This window comes from Salvia hispanica, chromosome 4 (genome assembly GCF_029641045.1).
Source record: "Salvia hispanica isolate PSC_SH4W2 chromosome 4, Shi_PSC_v1, whole genome shotgun sequence".
Taxonomy (NCBI): Eukaryota; Viridiplantae; Streptophyta; class Magnoliopsida; order Lamiales; family Lamiaceae; genus Salvia; species Salvia hispanica.
Genome location: NC_142695.1, coordinates 23434165 through 23454524, shown reverse-complemented (window position 1 = coordinate 23454524; position 20360 = coordinate 23434165). Strand labels below are relative to the sequence as shown.

Here is a 20360-nt window from a genome sequence, read left to right as displayed (position 1 = left end):
ATCTATATTGTTTGTATTTAACTAAGTTCTTTTCTAAAGTAAATACTTTAAATAATACTTACAAGAATGGATCTAAACTGTTTGTTTGATAAAATATATGACTAATTAATTTCTTGGCTTAGTTTGTCATTACACATTATCGCTTCATATTCTCAGATAAATTGAAGCCATTTGATACGGATACGACATCGCATGACGACATATCCTAAGCCCGGCTCAAACCACATGCCCACTTCTTGCCCAGCTCCACACTATGTCTCAAAGCATAATGTGGGATGGCCACCACATCTGCAGGGTTTATGTCTGACTGGCCTTGTATTTTAGCTCTACTTTCATTAGCAGTATTTAGTTAATGTGATTGAGTCAAGTAAATTATGTGTTCATTCAATTCCTCAGTTATCTTTGTTGAATTATTTTCAGAATTGCATGAGAGAGTTGAATCGCATAGAATTTCTCAATAGCTGTATAAAAGTCTTAATTATTAGTATTTCATTCCTTTCATAATAAGAACGTAGATTTACAAATATTTTTTGCCTTTATCATAATCTTTTCCTTCCCTTTTTCCAATTAAACCCTAAAAATCCATCGGAACTTTAGTAGGTCCCGATGTCTACTGACGTCGTACATGTCTTCCCCACGTTGACCGATCGTCATCGTCCCCACAACACTCAAGGCATATAACCATTTATCACTAGTTTGATCAAACATTATAGTAAATCCACGTGGACCAAAACAACATGTCACATCTGTTTAATTTCATCGAAAGCAACACGGTTGGATCGAGTTGTGAAAATTAAATAAAATTCAAAAGTTCATGATTTAATTGACTATTTATAAAGTTTACCGAAAAAATCGAAAAGTACTATATAAGTTGGTGATACTAGCAACTATTACTTCTAATATTAATCACTTCTTTATCTTATTACCAACAATAAAACAAATCCAATTCATTTTTCAATCAAACGTACCTTACAAAACTTGTTAAGAAGCTTTAATAAAATTCGAACATGTTGCCCTTATATTAACCCACAACATAGTGATCCTCTTGTGAGCCTTAAAACTAGCACCATTGATCTGTCACCTATTAAGCTTGATTCATTCAATAGCACAAAATCCAATTCAACCGTAAAACATACGCTGCCAATTTTCGTGTCCCATGCTTAAAATTATTTTCCTATCAAAATTTGATAATTTTATATCATGAACACTACTTTTTTTAATTACTTATTATTAATTGTCATTATTATCTTGACTATGAACTATTGAATCCTTACGGCATTGACCACTCTCTCATTCCAAAGGCAAGCCCTCTCTCTATTTGTACTCGGAAAACTAAAGTTGGAGATTTGTTGAATTACTTATTCGAATTCTTTGGTAAAAAGCTTTGAAATTAAAGTTCAGACATAATATAATGAAATTTAAACAATCAACGTCTCTTGATTTCAAACATGCCAATCCCTCAAGTCACCAATTTGGGTTTTTTTATTACTAGTTTCGAGGAAATACATTTCACTTTTTTCATGGACAGTCTTTAAAGAGTTGATATATCTAAAACATTAAATTGGTCTAGTTGATGGAACTTTATACACATAGTTATGATTAAAAACACTCGCATAGTTATTGATCCATCATTGTACTCATTTTGCTGAACCATAAATAAATACAGCATGATATTGTTTAGTCAACAAAATCATTTATAAATTTCAATGATTTTAAATATAAAAATACATAATTTATCCTTGAAATATTGACGTATAGTAAAGTATCTAGCTCCTAGGTGACTCGAATATTCCAACCTATTAATATGAGGGAAAACGTCCTAGCTACTAAGGTACGCTTTATCGTCTACCCAAATGTATGTATATATTGGTGGAGTATTTCAAGCTAATTGAGAAATATAATAAATTTTTAAAAAAATATATAGTGATATGTAATAATGGTCAAAAAAAAAATTCTATTAGACTAGGGATATCTACCGGTGGACCCAGTGACTAGGGTGAGACAACTGGCTCAAGAATTTAAAGTTGCTCCATACCCAAAGGCATGAATCGATCCCCTAACTAGGGGTGGCAAATCGTGCGTGTCGGGTCGTTATCGTGTCGACACGATAACGACACGAACACGATAACAACAAACACGAACACGACCCGTTAAGAAAACCTCAAACACGAACACGAACACGACCCGCTATCCTCAGACACGAACACGACACGAACCGTTTCGGGTCAACACGACACGAACACGACACGAACCCATTAATGACACGAAAATAAGTATTAAAAAATGAAAATAATAAGAATAATAATATTAAAATATTATGTGTTAATAAGAATAATAATATTAAAATATTATGTGTTAACGGATAACACGAACACGACACGAACACGACACGACACGCATTGTTAACGGATAACACGAACCCGACACGAACACGACACGAAATTTTCGTGTCCTTAATGGGTCGACCCGATAAGGACACGAACACGATAAGCTCTGACCCAAACCCATTAATTTCGTGCCGGTTCGTGTCGTGTTATCGTGTCGTGTCGAAAATTGCCAGCCCTACCCCTAACCATTTGATTAATGATGAACGAGTGTCATGCTACTTGACCAAAACCCTTGGATTAATAAGGGTCAATTTTCTAAACTACTTTTGTTTGGAAGAGTGAGTCAATGGTCACTTATTTCAAGAGTGGCATTTTCTTAGCCCTTTGTTTTCTCTACTAATGTGATTGATCCACTGTGTTTTGATTGATTAGCGTTTTAGTAGGTATTTCATTGATAGTAAATATCATTAATTGTATAAAAGACCATTTACTTTTTAAAAGCACGGTACTTTTGGCTTAAAATATACTGTGATTGTACTTATTTATGGTCGGTTATTCTAATTGAATGAGAGATATTCAAATAACCAATGTGAAATTAGTTCAAATATGATTGAAATTTGGTTCTAAAGAAAAATAAAAATAGTTTGGAGACCCAATGTGTATATACACAGTTGATATTGGTGCAATCGGCATTCGGGAATTTGACTTCTAAGAACATTATTTAGTGTGCCCTTTCATAAACTAATTTATATGTAACTTCAAAATAAAATTGATTTATGTGTCTAACCTGCTTTATACTATGTGCAATCATTTTGTAAGATTGTCGGGTGTCGTTTGTTCTCATTTACAAAAAGAATATTTCACATTCTTGCTATTTATTTAGCTACCTGTATTCATTTTTGTACTATCATTAAAAGTAACAATTTTTACTTTAATTAATATATTTTTGGAATCAGTTAGCCCTTTGTTATTTATGTATTTTCGAAATTATAGCATTGTAGTATTATTTGTTTTACACTACACGTCTTTATCAACCATATTTGTGGTAGAATATAAAGGAGAATTTAAAACTATTTGGATGCAAACAAACTTCTTGAAATTGAAAATGAAAATGAAAATGAAAAGATTATGGGGTAGTATGTTTCTGTTACTACTAACGGAATATAAATTAGTACAAAGTGAGAGAATATTGTCGTCAGAGGAAATAAGCATTGCGCTAAAAATAAATTAATATTCACAAGTTAACAATTTGTGAATGATTTACAACAAAAATTGTAGGAGTATCAATTGATTTGTGCCCTCGTTCAATTTTTGGGCTCCAGAAAATTAACATGGTTGATCAAAGTATTTGTGGAGGTGTGTTTAACATTTTAAAATTCACATGGCAAAAATGACGTTTGGGGCTTTACAAAAATCAATATTTGATTATCCAAATAAATATTTAAGAAATTTGATGATAAAATTAAGAGTTAAAGTGATTGTGGTCCAAAAACACAAAGGCGCAACCAGCTTCCACCAAACCCGATATAAGACAAAACCACTTAGAAGTGGTCAACGTTTTTAGGCACCCATTTTCTACGCTTTTTCTTCGCTTGAGATTCACTCAACACTACCCTTTCCTTTATTTTATTTAAAATGACATCAATTTTATAGTCGGTCTTAATCAATGTTCTATTATATCATTTCGGGATTTTCGTGATTTAAAGTCTTATTTTTCTTGTCTATTCTAAGGAAGTAGACCTTATCATTCACCTAAACCATTACATTCACATTTAACTATCTCCTACTCCCTTCGTCCACGAATAGGAGTCTCGTTCCTTTTTAGTTTGTCTCAACTAAGATGACACATTTCCATTTTTGGTAACTTTCTCTCTCCAATTAATTCACTCAATCACTTTTTCTCACTCCTATTAAAATATTCATCTTTCTTTATCTCTCTACTTTAATACTTACACCCACCTTCTCTCTCTCCAATTAAACACTTTAACCAATAACTCCTGAAATCTCGTGTCGGCTAAGCAATATGTCATCTTAGCCGGGACGGAGGGAGTATCATTTTTTCAAAACAAGTGCAAAAAAGTGAACGGGACTTTTATTCGTGGACGGAGGGAGAATTTATTTTTCCCATTTTTTATAATTTTTTTCCCTAAAACTCATCCTAAAATCATCTATAATTAGAATCATATAATGAACCCAGGCACTCAAGGCTTGTTGATGCCCTCTATGGTGCACTACCGGTGCCGGTTCGACGACTTGACGCAATTGTTATCTCAAATTAGGAGAACCAGCGGTAGGAGGAAGGAGATATGGAAGAAACTTTGAACGAATACGAAGCTACTACTAGTCATGTTTACGTGCCGTCCGAGACAGAGAAATTGTTCGAAGTGTGGATCGCCACTTCGGAGGATCCAATGGTGGGGAACCAACAAAACCAGAATGGGTTTTGTACGAAGGTGACTGACATACAACAACAAGCGCCCGAGGGGAATGCCCCCCCCCCCCCCCCAACGAAGATGCCTCGCTGTTATTTTGCTCTAGTTGACATGGACTTTAAAAAATTTTCCAGCATGCACAGGAATGATGAAATGCAGTACCAAAGTGCAACAAGTGCAACCGACCTTTTGAAGGCGGCTATGATTGTCTTACAACAAGACACCAGGCAGGCCTTCGAGTATGACAATACTTGGGAGAAGGTACAAAATATTAATAGGTGGGTGGGTGGCATCGAGTCCAACATGGACTCCAGGTCATTAATTACGAAGAACCAGGCAGATGGCCAATACACTTCAAGAGGTGGCAGTGGCCAATCCGAGCCGGGCGAGGAGGAGGTTGCTAGCCAATTCGCGAGAGTCGATGCAGGGAGCTCGAGCTCCAGTAGGCGACGTTGTCCGATTGGTGTGAAGGCGGTAAAGGTGGCTAGAACTAGAGGCAGAGGAGGAGGTGAACCAAGCCCAACGACCAACTCCAGAGCGGTATGACCGTTTAATGGACCGTGGTTCGCCGCCACAATGGTCGACGCTTCTCATATGACGTTGTTACAGTTTCAATAGCGTTGCCAAGGAATTGAGCATTTGAGGGTTCAATTGGGACTCCCCCTGACGTCGCCTCGCTGTTTGAGCAGCAACAAAACCTCCTTCAATTTTTTTTTATATATATTTTTCAAATTTCTAAAATTTAAATTGTATATTTTTAAATTTTTAGGATTTTAATTATTTATTTTTTAATTATACAAATATTAATTTTTAGAATTTTAATTTATAATTTTTTTAATTATGTATTTTAAATGGAATGTTTTTTTTGGGATTAAAATTAGATTGCTCCAGATACTATAAGAAGAGGGCGATGACATAACAATTTATTTTATAAAAAAGATAATTGCAACATACTCATTTCAAAAAAATATGATAGTTATTTCTTTTTACCTTTTCATTTACTGATTCGATTAGAGAAGCTTATAATCTAACCAATAAAAATATGGAGTTACATTAATTTCTTAAAATATAAGCTTTGAGATGAATTAGCTTGGTCATTAGCACGGGTTTCTAATTAAATCTAATATTACAACCAAATACACTATTAATACCTGATAAGAGCTTTTATCTTATTGTAACATAGCTACTAAATATCTCCTAACTTGACAAAGTCAGTTTTCATATTAGAATACATGCGCTTATTATATAGTAGTACACGTTAAGATGTTTTTGTAACACATCGAATGTTACGCGTTGTGTTTGAAGTACTTTGCAATGTTGTGTAATGGGTGCAGCGCATTTACAAGCGTTGTTGCACTTGCACTTGCACATGCCCTTTAGAGCACTCCCAATGGAGTTCCCTAAAAACTCCCTTATTTCTCCCTAACTCCTGCCACATCAGCGCCACATCAGCACCAAAATTTATCCCCAGTTTTTAGCCAAGTGCTACATTGGTTTCTCCCTTATTTCTCCCTTATTTCTCCCTAACTCAACATTTCATTTTTACATCATTATTTTTTATATTATTTAATTTTCCCTACAAATGTATTTAATAAATAGACTAATAATGAACAATTCATCGTTGTATTAATCATTGGAAAATATAATACAACGAGAAAAAAAAAACTACAAATAAAAAACGCAAATAAACAAAGATTTAAAAAAAAAAAATCTAAGACGGAGGGGCCGGAGGGGCGTCGGGATCGAGCCCCAGCGTACTCTGCAGGTGTTGGATGCATTTCCAGAGGGCCGCCTTTTCTTCAGGGGTCCCGCCGCCGGTGAAGTACAGCGTGTACATCTGGGTCAGATTGGCGACATTGCTCGAATAAGTGGCTTTTTCTAAGTCGATGACGGATTCCGACGCGACTTCCGACGTTGCGCCCTTCCCCTTCCGCCTCCCCTTCGCCTTCTTCACTCCCTCCGGGCGCTCGTGCGGACCATCCCCACTCAAGTCGATGTGGGCCGCGCTCCCCTCGCTCTCCGAAACGCTAAGTCGCGAGCGCACCGATTTCCCGTGCAGCGCGTCGTGCATTCCCGTCCGGAATTTGGGAAGATCCTTCAGCTTATCGTAGATGTTCCAATACTTGAAGCCCTTCGTCGACAAGTACTGGCTACTATACATCCGGATGGCCTCATCTCGGACCATGTGCTCGTTCTGGCCACTCGTCATGTGAGTCATCAAGTTAGAATAAATACCGTTGAAGTGCCCGCAGTCCCTCATGAGGCGCTCCCAATGCCGACGGATCGCCTCGCTGCCATGGTCCTTCATTGAGGCAGTCTTGTGGCTCCTGTACTTCGCGGCAATCCGCTCCCAGAATATGATCTCAGTCTGGTAGTTGCTGCGCTCCGCGTCCTGTGACGTGTCCGCCCAGCAGTCGGCTATCAGCTCGGACTCTTGCAGAGTGTAAGTAGTCCTTACCCGCTTCGGCCTCTCATCGGAACCCGTATCAGTCGCAGCCGACGACGCCGGCGCCTTCCCCCTCCCGCTCCTAGAAGGCGGCTCGGTGGGCGTTTCTTCCACCTCGAAGTCCTCCGCGCTCAGTGTCGCGGCCTGAGATTCTTGGTCGCCTGGGGTTGATCCGGGGGTGTCGAACTGGGGCCGATACACATCGTCGGCTGGAAAGGGCATTCTGCCGGCAGAGTTGAAGTACGGAGAAAGTCTCCGCGCCGGAGGAGTCTGCAAAGGAGACGGACCCCCGTATGGAAGTTGGCCGGGAGGAGAACCCATCGCCAACAACGACTGCATCCACTGCTCGTTTGCTTCATCCGTGTTGGGAATTTGTGAACTCGACTCTTTCCCCTTACCCTTATCCTTACCCGATCGGGAACTTTTCTTCCAAAAGCTCATAATTTTGATGAAAATTGAAGATTGGGAGAAGAGATTGAAAATGGAGAGAATGAAGATTGTGGGTGATGAATGGAGGAAGTGGAGGAAATATTTATAGGGGTGGAATGTAAAATAGCCGTTGGGTTCAAAAAAAAAAAAAAAAAATTTTAATTATCGCCGATTATCGCCGAGCGTCGCCACAGTGGCCGGCGATCGCTCGGCGATAATCCGGCGTTAGAACGCCACTCGGCGAAGCAACGGCAACATTATCGCCGAATTATCGCCGACTTCGCCACAATGGCCGGCGATAATTCGGCGATAACCGGCGATTTATCGCCGAGAATTCGCCACCTCCATTGGGAATGCTCTTAGAGCTTTAGCTGCACATTTTGGCAAAATATCGAACAAGTCAGAATAGTGTATTGGAAGCTTATCAATTTATCATTATCGTTGTTATTGTATAGTGTCTTATAAGTTATAAGCAACAGTAAAATTACAATTGTATTTTTTTTATTTCAAACCTGTCCTCTTCTTGTTTTTATCTTTATTTCAATTGTGCTTTTGTATTCAATTTTCAATACCTAAGCTCAATTATTTAAACTCTGACATTATGAGCTTTATAAAAGAGCAATGACTTCTTACTCATAAAGAAATTTACGGAAATAGATGCAGACTTTGAAAATAGATGCAAACTTATTAGTTGAATAATTGATTTATATAGGTTATTTACATAAGTTAATAGGGTTTATTTTAATTTTATATTCTTTCATTTTTTTTCTTTGGATATATTATAAGTAGCATTTCCTTTATCACCTATTGATCATATTTTTACTAAAATCGGATACTTTGGCTGTTAATTTCTTGAAATAAAGAAAATAGCTTTTGACCAAGAAAAAAAAAGTACTCCATGCATGATCATGAATGGAGGCAAAACTGATGCTAAAAAAATTGATGTACGATAACAAAATCCAACTTTTGAAAGAAAGAGAAAAAGATAAAGGCATGTATATGTATATGGAGTAAGTACTGTACTTCTCAATGATGGGCCTGACCCGACCCAAGACTAATTTGTTTATGAACATGAATTGATTTTAAATAAAAGTATATAGCGTTGTTTATTACTCCATATTTCTGTAAAAACTTCGAAACAGTATTTGACAACTAAAATCTAAACTCAGTACTCCAAAACCTTAAGTACAACTATTCTCTACTCTTTCGTATTACTATTTGACAATAATTTGGTAATTCAATGATAATCATGCTAAATAAATTAAATCTTCAATTTCTATTTAATACTATATTGTAATATTTGTAGTTTTGATTTTTATTATACTCCCTCCATCCCACTCTAAGTGGAACATATTTTATTCGGCATAAAATTTTATGAAGTGTTGTTTTGTGAGTTAGATGAATAAATAATAAATTAAGAGACGGAAAAATAAAAAGAGTGATATTTTATTTTAAGAAATATATTTTGTACTCCCTCCGTCTCAAGGAAGATGACCCCTTTCTTGGGCGGCACGGGATTTTATGCAACTTTATTTTGTGTGTTAAGTGGAGAGAGTAAAGTAAGAGAGAGAGAATAAAATAGAGATAAAGGGATTTCCATTTTAAGTAATGAGTCATCTTGATTGGGACAAACCAAAAAGGAAAGTGGGTCATCTTCAATGGGACGGAGGGAGTATATTTTAGAGTGAAATATCGCAAAAATGAATATAAGGAGAGCAAGGAAGTAATAAAATGTACTATAATAGATAAAGCACTGAAAAAATCATGTTCCCTAAAAAATATTTTGAAATATAAAACATATGTGAAATCATTCTTATCTAATACTAGTATCGTACTAGTTTTTAAAATTTTATAATAATAATCATGCTTGAGTGTACATGTATATGAGTAATTTTTTTTACAATAATCATGCTTCAGTGTACATGTATATGAGTAATTTCTAAAATTCTCCCAGTTTAATGGAGTATTTTACAATAAATAAATATGATTAATTTTTTTATTCCATGTGTCGATCAATAAATGTTCCAATTTTGTTTTGTGCGAATTTTAGAAAATATTTAACTTTATGAAAGAAAGTGAAAAAAATATTAGTGGAAGATGTGTCATACTCTTATATACTGGTTTTAATATAAGAGTGAACTACATAAATGGTATCTAATCTTTCACTTTCGCACATAAATGGTATCTGATTTTTATTTTATATCGTTTTTGGTACTCCATGACAAAAATAACCTTAGGTACCAAACATGTGATTTTTTTATTATGGAGGATATTTTTGGAATTTCAATTAAATAGAACCAAATATGTGATTTTTTTATCATGGATAGTAATCACATTCATGGTACTTTCTCACTAGGTACAGATATGATATTTTCACCATCTCTCTTGAGTATTGGATATGATATTTTCTTATAATTTGAGTATCTAAAATGATATTTTTCCCTTCATTTTTTCAATCACTTTATGTTGTCATTTTTTTATTTCTCTAAAACTTTTAGATGGTAAAAAATTAAACAAAAAATACTATGAAATTATGTAACACTAATTATAAAAATTAAATTTATAAATTTATTTATCAAAATAACTTGTAGCTAAATTTAATTTTGATTGTAATTCAATTATTTTTTAAATATTAAAAATTTAAAAATTGGATTAATTAAAAATTAAATATTCGTACTGTAATATTTTAAGGACCATTTGCGTAGCTCACTCTAATATAAAAAGTGAGTAAAATTAGTTAATGGCATATGAGATCCACTTACCAAAAAAAGTTTAAGTGAAATGAGATATTTATTGGAGGACGAGCGAAGAAGGAAAAATGAGACTTTTAATTGGGGACGAAGTGAGAAATAGTAGTATTTATTAGAGAAATCATGCATCCTTTTTAGATTTTTAAAATATTTTTGTAATATAATTTATATCTCTAATTTTTTGTATGACGTGTTTGTGTATTATAATTAACGGATCATTAAACATAAAAAAATAAAAAGAAAGGTGTGAGTAAAATTAAATCCTTAGTTTGGCAAGTGAAAAACAAACCATTATACCATCCATACTACATGAATTTTATTTTAATATTATGTGATGCAGATATATTTATAGTAAAGCATTTAAAGTGAGTTAAATTAAACCAAAAATAAGAATTTTTTTTTAATTAAGCATCAAAATAAGATTAATCAGTGTCCAACAATTAAAACAGAATTAATCACATATTAGTACCAAAATAATTAATCAAGTTTTCACCTAATAATCGAAATTCAAACAGAATGTGCAAACCGATTTATGATATTCATACTTCATCCAACAAGAGTTACAAAACACACACAGTCAAGTGCTTTATTTTCACCTAACAATAAATAATTTTCCTTAACTTTTATTAATTAAAAATCAAAATTGAAATTAAAATTTAATCTAATTGCACCTACTAGTACTAAACCGGCCAGTGGTTATCGAATCTAACTGATTAATGACTTTACTTAGTATCGGAGCACTGTTTACCTAGGTCTAATTAGAACCCTTAGAGCATCCGCAATGAATGCTCAATCTGGAGCCCGATCGAGCGAGATTGGGCCCCTGATTTGGCGCCTATAGCTTAAAAATTTATACAGAATTTTTAGTTTACACATTTGTCTAACTACTTTATCGGCTTGTCGCTGTTCATATTGAAAAAATTGTATAGGTTGTATAATTCGAATTCATATTCTTGGAGGGTAACAATAATTTAAGTGGCGATATTTATGATTTTACAGTGGTATGTATGTTGTACTGTACAAGAATGTAGATCATTATTGTATGGCCTCTGAACATTCCCCCCAATTCCAATTTCTCAAGGGCGCCAAAATTTTTAATTTTACTACTTAAAATAAAAATCTTCACTCACAAAAAAATAAAAAAATAAAAGAAAAACAAAATAGAGGACAGGCGTGAAAGGTCTCTCAGATAAAAGCCCTCTTCTTCTACCTATCTTGGTTAAGCCCTTTTCTCTCTTCTCTCTCTCTCTCTCTCTGCAACCCAACCCTTCTCAGAAAGTGCAAAACAAACATTACTAGAATGCGAGTGAGCCCAAGATTCAACCTTTCGAGCTTTCGCTTCTTGTCTTGAAAGATAATGAGCAGAGCCCCCTGCGTCTTCTTCTCCGAAGAAGAAGATGGTTGCCCCAATCCAGCTTACCCATCACCAAAATCCAATCTTTGACGCTCTGTACTGCGAAGAGGACCCCAAATTCGAGGATCTCTCCGAGATTGAAAAACCCCCTTCTGCGATTCTCCTTGACCACGACTTTTACTGGGAGGAGCAGGAGCTTAAAAACCTGTTAATCAAGGAGAAAAATGAAATCCCCTTAATAATCGATGAAATTGATTCCGATTCGCCTCTGAAATCGGCGAGAAATGAGGCTATTACGTGGATGTTGAAGGTGATTCGCTGCTACGCCTTCAACGCCTCCACCGCTGCCTTGGCCGTGAACTATTACGATAGATTTGTCACTAGCCGCTGCTTTCAAGGGGAGAAGCCATGGATGAGTCAGTTGGCTGCTGTCGCTTGTCTCTCTGTAGCTGCGAAAGTGGAAGAGACGCAAGTGCCCCTTTTGTTAGATTTGCAAGTAGGTTTGATCTAATGCTGTTTTTGTCCAGTAAATGTTTGTTGAAATGCCTGTGAGAGTTATTCATTTGCTTTGGGCGTGTTTTAGGTTGAAGAATCTAAGTTTTTGTTTGAGGCGAAGACGATTCAGAGAATGGAGCTTCTTGTGCTCTCCACGCTCCAATGGAGGATGAATCCGGTGACGCCGATGTTGTTCGTCGACCACATTGCCAGGAGATTTGAGTTTGTAAAGAACCTACATTGGGAATTTTTGAGGAGATGCGAGAGTGTGATTCTCTCAGCCATTGCTGGTATGTAGATCACTTGATTTGTGGCTTGATTACATCTTTGATTGGGTTTGGAATGGATAGATTGATCTGTTGTCGAAATGATTTTTATGGTTTCTTGAAAATTTAGATTGTTTTTTGACCAAAAAATGTTACTCCATGTTAGTGCAGATTCTAGGTTGACTCGTTATCTTCCTTCTGTGGTCGCTGCTGCAACAATGATTTATGCAATTAGAGAGATTGAAGATGAAGCTGCTGTGGAATATGAAGATCAACTTATGATTGTGTTGAGAGCTAGCAAGGTTTGAATGTTTGATTCATTTGTTCGATCAAAAAAATCCTATTAACAAATGATGTAATATAGTTTTGTGTATGGAAACCCGTTGTTAATGGATTTCTTGTTTGCTAAATATTGTTCGCAGGAAGAGATTGATGATTGCCTCTCCCTCATCTCGGAGGCAACTGGTGGTATAAGCCATAAATCTTTCTTGAAGCGCAAATTTGATTCGATTCCAAGCAGCCCGAGCGGTGTCATTGATGCCTACTTCAGCTCTGATAGCTCTGTGGATTCATGGGCCTTTGCAATGTCAGCATCATCTTCACCGGAGCCTTTGTTCAAGAGAAGCAGGGATGTAGCTCCTCTAAGCAGCATGTCTGCCGGCCTGGCTAATCGCGCTACTTGAACTCTTCTATTTCATTATATTGGCAGTGGTACTTAATAATCACTCCTCTAATGTTTTTTCAACTCATAATTTAGCTAAATCTTGCAACATTACTTGCTGTATTTCTGACCTATTCATGTGAGATGATGGATTATACATCCAAACAATCGACTCCACCGCCTCTTTGATTGTGGATGGAGAGTGAAATTGAAGAGAGAGGCTTGTTGAGGTTTTTTACCCTCTAATTGTAGACCATTTTGGTTTGATGAGTATGGTCATTTGAACTATACATTGCGTTGGTGTTGCATACTATCATACACAGATGATGGCTGTAGGTCGGTTTAATGAAGAAGCACGGAGAGGGATGGGTGCGTAGGGGTACTTGAAGACGTAAAAGGTTTTTAATCTAGGATAGATTAGGTTGTCAAAGGACTATGTGCTTCTCAACTTGTTTCCTATTATTGCTTGTCTAAATGCAAAGAGAAGTCTCTCATTCAACTTTTGCTTTTCTTGCTTTATTTTTGGCCTAATTCACAATCACATGATCTCTGGTTTATTTTTAGAGTATTTTCATGTTTAGGATAGTTGACAAGAGTCTCAAGATGAATTTATCCAATTAGCTTTTCATTAATCAGTATGAGTCTTGGAGAGTTATGTGGTTGATTGCTTGTTGGGTTCGTTTTGTTGCATCAGTGCACGTTAGAAAGCAATGTATCGAGTCGAGGACTTTATGTACCGCATCAGTTGGTTATGACATATGGGTTTAGTGTGAGATCGTCTCATGGTCAATTTTTGTCAGACTGGTTTAGTGTGAGATTGCCTCATTGTCAAATTTTGTCGGACGAGTTTAGTGTGAGTTCGTCTCATAGTCAAATTTTATCGGATGAGTGTAGTGTGAGATCGTCTCATGGCCAAATTTTGTCGGACGGGTTCAGTGTGAGGATCACCTCATTGTGAAAAGGGTTTAGGGTTAATGAGAATTTGATGAGAAATTTTTGCTAGTGTGGTTGGCATTGAATATGAGTGAATGACTGGTGCTGAGTTATCTTTTAGAAGATTTCACATGGTTGATTCTTTAGCTTATTAAGATATTTTTTACACTTTAAGGGGACCATAAGATATTACAAAATTTACATCTTGGGATGGGACCATTGTCTTCGAATATATATATTGCACAAAGGTGAAATACTTGTATATTTTGCAATATCACTAAGTGGAAAAAGCTGAAACAGTCAAGGACATCAAAATTAGGATGGGAAGTAATCGAGATGACTTCAAGAATGATGTGTACATGGTGGGATTAAGTTTGAATTTTGTTTAACGAATAATTGGACTTAAATTTAAATACTAATCCTATTAATAATAAATAAAGTAGTTTTGGCTATATAAGTTTAATACTATAGTTACTTTTTAGTGTTTCATACGTATGAATAGGTATGTATCATTTGGATGAGTTAAAATTTTAGAATGAAAAGTAAAGAGTGATACAATCAATATAAGCAGTGAGTATGATTATGAATCTATGATTAGGATTATATAGAAAATGAGAAACAATAATGATTTGTGAGGGTTCAGATTCAGTGGGGGCCGCCTAACCTTTGATAAATACGACATTCTTCAGAATTGGTTTCATTTTACTGTCACACTACGATTTAATTTTATCCATTTCATCATTTTACTATTCTTCAATTTTATATATTTATTTAAATTATGAAAACAGAATAAATCAATAAATAGGAGTTCAAAAATTAATTAATTTAAATTTATATAATTAAATATACAAATTTAAATATTTAAAATTTGAAATTAGAAAAATCATAGTCATAGTTTACATGCAAGTAATTAAAGCTTGAAATTGTTGCCATGTAGTGTCCCATTCTCAATGGCATATTCAGAAATTTGAATCAAAAGTAAGAATTACGTATAATATTAATAATTACATGGCATATTAAAAACAAAATAATATTAAAAGTAGTATACCTTTTAAACTAATTAGAAGACATGGCGGCATATTGCATATTTCGAATTCGTACCAAGGCATTAAAATATAATTGGGATAAAATAATACTAATGCTACCTAACTATCTGATATTAAAAAAAAAATCTAATTCTTACAAACCCATTAAGAATACAACTAAGATAAAAATTACTATACTATAAAATATAGTAGTAATAAAAAAACTAACTAAAAATTTAAAAAACAAACCTTGTAGAAAATCCAAACCATGTGCATGAAAGAGAGCGGAAATCAGCTCTATATTTATAATTGTGCTACCCAGTATTCATTATCGATGTATCATAGTCAAGAAGAGAGGAGTGTTGCTTGATCAACAATGCGCCCCCGAGCTTTTCCATTCTCTCGCAATGCTTGATGAGAAAAGGTTCTGGGCCAAATGCAACGTTCGTCGTCTCCAGAGCCTTCCCCTTTGCCGTTTCATGAGCCACGAAGGATGAAATGGACTGTAATTTCAAATGCTATGAAAAATGAACATGTTGATGTATTTATAGATGAATTTTAGTAAAAAAATAAATAAGTAAAATAAAGAATCACCCTCGACCCTCCATCATTGTGCAACGACAACCGAGATTCCAGTTGCGTTGCGAATTGACTACATCGATACATACACTAGGTCATTTGAATGCTCAACCTACTAATTGGGTTATCATTTTTGGTTGAGAGTAAAATATTGATATATAATCGTAAGTATATTTAGTGAAGCGTTCAAATGCCAGTGACACTGTTACAAATGAAAGAGATGTAATTGTTAATAGCAGAAAAAAAAATTAAGATTAGAATTTGAACAATAATTATGTAGTACTAGTTTAATGTGAAAAGATGTGCAACACACACATATATATAAGAGAAATTTTTTATCTTACATACCTTTATAAGCATCCCTTGTCAGTACCATTTTCGATTAATGCACATTTAACGTAATTTATGTTACTATTGTTTATATTTAGTTTGATTATAATATAGTAAAAATTGTTATTAACATTTTAAAGTTCACATCTCACATAATAATCAATGCTATATTTAATAGTTTATTTATGTATTTGAAATTATAGAGGATTAATTAATTTGTAATCCCTCCGTCTGCCATCAGGAGTCTCATTTATGGGCTTTGAGTTTAAAAAAATGTTAAGAAAAGTGGGTGAAAAAAGTTAGTGGAATAGAGGTCCTACTTGTATATATTAGTTTTAATAATGTGAGTGGAATGAGATAGTGGAAGGTAAGACGCTATTACCATTTATGGTAAAAGTGAACCAGGACTATGTTAGAGTTTGTATACTAGAAATCACGTTTCGAGTGATTGAATACTGTAAAACTCTTATTTTATTTTCCAATGAATAAAACAGATTATTTTTGTCATAATGTTGTTATGTTTTACATTTAATGGATGTTAATGCATGTTTAAATATATAAGTTAACTTAACAAAGTCTAAGTCTTTGTTTTAGTAGACCGGTTGTGGGCGTCGTCCACTTTAAGGTAACACGGTCAGTTCTAAACAAAGAAAAAGATGAATTTCACAACCTAGATAGAATTTGACTATCCATCGAGAAAGGTTGCAATGTCAGTCCGCATATTTCTAAGTCTTACTGAAATAAGATGACATTGGTGTGGTATAGCACTGAACGGATCTAACAGCAAGACTTGTCCTTGGGCTATCTACTGAAAGGCGAGGTCTTGATAATATTTGATTCTTAATCAATGTAGGTTAGCATTGAGCATACGGTATTGATTATGCATTACTTTGACTTATCAAATGGTGCAGGTTTTTCGTAACCCAATTATCCTGATATATTGGGTAGTGTTGATCAATATCTAGCGGTGCTAGGATTGCTATTATATTGAATCGTGCGCGAGGTGAGTCTCGTTTGATAATGTCCTCAAGAGGAGCGCGAAACAAGGTTTTATTATTTGGAACCTAGCTAGTTGGAGTTTGATTACTCTATGAATAATAAATAAGCGTTTCATGCTAAGTCCACTCTTGGAATTAATAAAGTTAATTAATTAAGTCCATAGCAGACATTAATTAATTAATGGACATTTTTATCTTAAGCGTGAGAAATGAAAGTTAAACGGAAACCCGGATTACTTATAATTTCGGATTTGGATGGGGAGAGTTCAATATTACTTCTGTAGATAATATTCCAATTATAACTTATATTAAATTGTGGGTTCAATTTAATTAGTAAAAAGTAAATTGGATGAGCTCATATCCAAAACCTTCCATAGATCCCTGTCTGGGCCCAAAAGGAACTTAATATAAATAGGAGAATAAATGAGACAGATATAACAATTTTTCCAGCCTTGCAATTTTCGAAAATTCCCTTCCCCAGCTGAGGAGATTTTTGAATTCCTCTCCTTTTCACAAAATGATTTCTTCTGTCTTCTTTATTTAAGTCCTAGTATTCTGGTGAGATCAGCCACACTGATATCGGAGTACAGTTCGGGAACCAGAGAGAAGATTTGTGGTCTAGTATTCAAAGCGTCACGTGGAGAAGCTGCTAGCCATCTTCAATTCTTTGGAGAATTAATTAGGTACTTTTCTGCTCCGTAGAAAAACATGTTTTAGGTTTCAATATTCTAAAGCATGATTAATTCAAGTTATGAGCATGATACATGTAAGAATTACGCGAATAGATTTTGTCTAAATAATCTTCTAAATAGATCTGATTATTATGTGATTTATTGGTGCGATTAATGATTGCTAAATTATGTTAATTCATGCAAATTAATTGAGCCACCAGCGCTTCCGCTGCCAGTTCCTTCAGACTATTATTCACGGACGGAGTAAAATGAAAAAACGAGACTCATGTTCGCGGACATAGGGAGTATAAATGATGAATGATGATGTCAATATTAAACTTTAAAGTATTGGAACTATAATAAGTGTATAAAACAAAACAAATACTAGCTATAATGTAGATTAAACGTGACCAGTGTTTACTTGATATATGTACATGTCTCTCTCTATATAGTTGATACTAGTAGTATATAAAACTTTATATTATTTATTTAAATTCGATGTAGTATAAAAATGGAATTTTTGTCATTTATGAATTGGAAGCTTAAACTATAAATTCGTTAAATAAAGTAATGATTTTATCATAGATCTTGAAAATCTAACGACTGAAAATAATTAGTACTATTTTGGATAAACGTTACTGACCCATAATAACCAGGACAACTAATATTCCCAAGAAATGAAGAAGCAGAAATTTGCAATAAAATTATAAGTTGTGATAAATTTAATGTAAGTGTGCAATAATATCAGCTGCAAACTCTAGTACTCTCAATAATGACATTTTTCATAAAAATAGGTATAAACAACAACTTATAAAGTCCACCGAAAAAAATACCATTTGCCAATGAGTTTAAACCCATAATCACTAGTTAATTAATATTGGTTGAAAATTAATCATCAATTCGCCATTAACACATGTACCGTAATTAACACCTAAGGATTTCAGAAATTTTCAACAACAAATTAATTGGAGTGTAGGGAAAAAAATTATTTTTATTAATTACGTTTGATGTAAGGATTTCACAATTTGGTTGTTACATTTTTGAAATAGTAAATGCATGTTTGTTTGAAGTATGATACAGGGGGCATTAGCGTCCTTTCATCTTTAGAGTCACAACGTCCTTCTAATCACATACATGCTGCCACGTGGCAACATGTAAGCAACATAATAACGATATTAAGCAACAAAGGATGGCACAAAAAAATTACCTCGGATTGCATAAAAGACAATTTATGTTGCATTAAATGCAATTATTTAATGCAACATAAACTGTCTTTTGCATTTAATGCAACATAAATTGTCTTTTATGCAATCCGCACATCTCAGTCATCCACTAAGTTTGTTGCTTAATAACGTTGTTTTGTTGCTTATATATGCCACGTGACAGCATATGATTGGAAGGATGTTGTGATTCTAATTTGAGTTATCTTTGAAGTACACCAGTTATGATATATCCTCATTAATCTTAAGAAGAAAGAATAAACTAGTAAGACTACAGAAGAGAAAATTCTAATGAAAGAGTTATAGTACTCCATAATTAATCCTAATTAAATCAAAAAGTTTGAAATATACTCAATTAAATACGACAGTAAAAAACAGCTAAAAGAAATGCTATTTTGAATTTTCTAACCTCAAATAATAGGTTCTAGTAAAAAGAAAAAAAGTGAGGGTAATGAGAAAATGATGGAAGTTTTTCTATGTATCATTCATAAACGAATTATTTAACTTCAAATTACATTCTTACTCTCATCATTAGTTTCTGAAAAATATAAGGATAAGGAAAAGTGATGATACATGAAAATGGAAATAGTACAATTATTTTTAGAAATTAACAGAATAGTATTCATGTGAGCAAATCAGAGGAGACGCAGACAGCATAAATATATTACATAGTTGGCAACAGCTATATGTGATCATTCAAGTAAGGTCTCCCTAAATTTGATGAAATTATTCTTTACTTTTTATTTTTAATTTATTAGTACTTACTTTTTTGGCATTGCTCATAATTAATTTTTTATGAAAAATAGAAATATCATCTTGCAGCATTTATTTCCCATTATTAGTAGGAAGAGATCAGCATATACTTATTGTATTTTAATGTTATAATCCGTTATCTGTCTCTCTAATAGTTAAATTCAAGTCCCATGAAATAAATATTCTTGGATAGTGACTCAACAATTTATTAGAGATGTAAGTCAGTAACTGCTTTTAATGTGGAGTCGTTATTTGCACACAAATACATGTAACCAATTACTATCGAAAGGAAATTATATGGTGAGTTTTGTATATTCGGGGATTTGTTCAATTACAGCTGCTTCTTTTTTATTGACAAAATATTTTGTTAGAGTTGCTACCTGCAGTGCTTAAAGACTTAAAGTTAGCTTGCTGCCTTGCACAATACCTCATTCACCATCTTTATAAAATACAATTATATAAAAGCTAAGTTTTGCTTAGTTTGTTTTGCAAAATAATTTCCTTTTTACAGGATGAGCATGTATTTGTATTTCATTTCCTAATTAACAATATACATTTACTCGTCCAAATTCTAAAAGTAAATAGTCACATATATATTCTTATGTCAAACAATCGAACAACTCTTGAAAAGTACATATACTTAGTAAAATAGATCTCCTTCACCTATTTGTAGTTGAGATATTTATTTTGA

The 20360-nt window shown here is 34.1% G+C and overlaps 1 protein-coding gene across 1 annotated transcript; it reads left to right on the top strand.

Annotated features, from left to right (window-relative positions):
* Positions 1 to 11594: 11594 nt before the first annotated feature.
* On the top strand, positions 11595 to 13448 carry LOC125191635 (cyclin-D3-3-like). Its single transcript, XM_048089031.2, has 4 exons — positions 11595 to 12234; positions 12322 to 12523; positions 12671 to 12801; positions 12922 to 13448. The coding sequence occupies exons 1-4, from the start codon at positions 11782 to 11784 to the stop codon at positions 13180 to 13182; spliced, it is 1047 nt and encodes a 348-aa protein (XP_047944988.1). The 5' UTR covers positions 11595 to 11781; the 3' UTR covers positions 13183 to 13448.
* The last annotated feature ends 6912 nt before the right edge of the window (positions 13449 to 20360 follow it).

Excerpts from the sequence above, each read along its gene's own strand:
- LOC125191635 (XM_048089031.2), top strand. The coding sequence starts at position 11,782 with ATGGTTGCCCCAATCCAGCTTACCCATCACCAAAATCCAATCTTTGAC. Across the intron at positions 12,235-12,321 it reads CCCTTTTGTTAGATTTGCAA|GTTGAAGAATCTAAGTTTTT; the intron begins GTAGGTTTGATC and ends GGCGTGTTTTAG. Across the intron at positions 12,524-12,670 it reads GATTCTCTCAGCCATTGCTG|ATTCTAGGTTGACTCGTTAT; the intron begins GTATGTAGATCA and ends ATGTTAGTGCAG.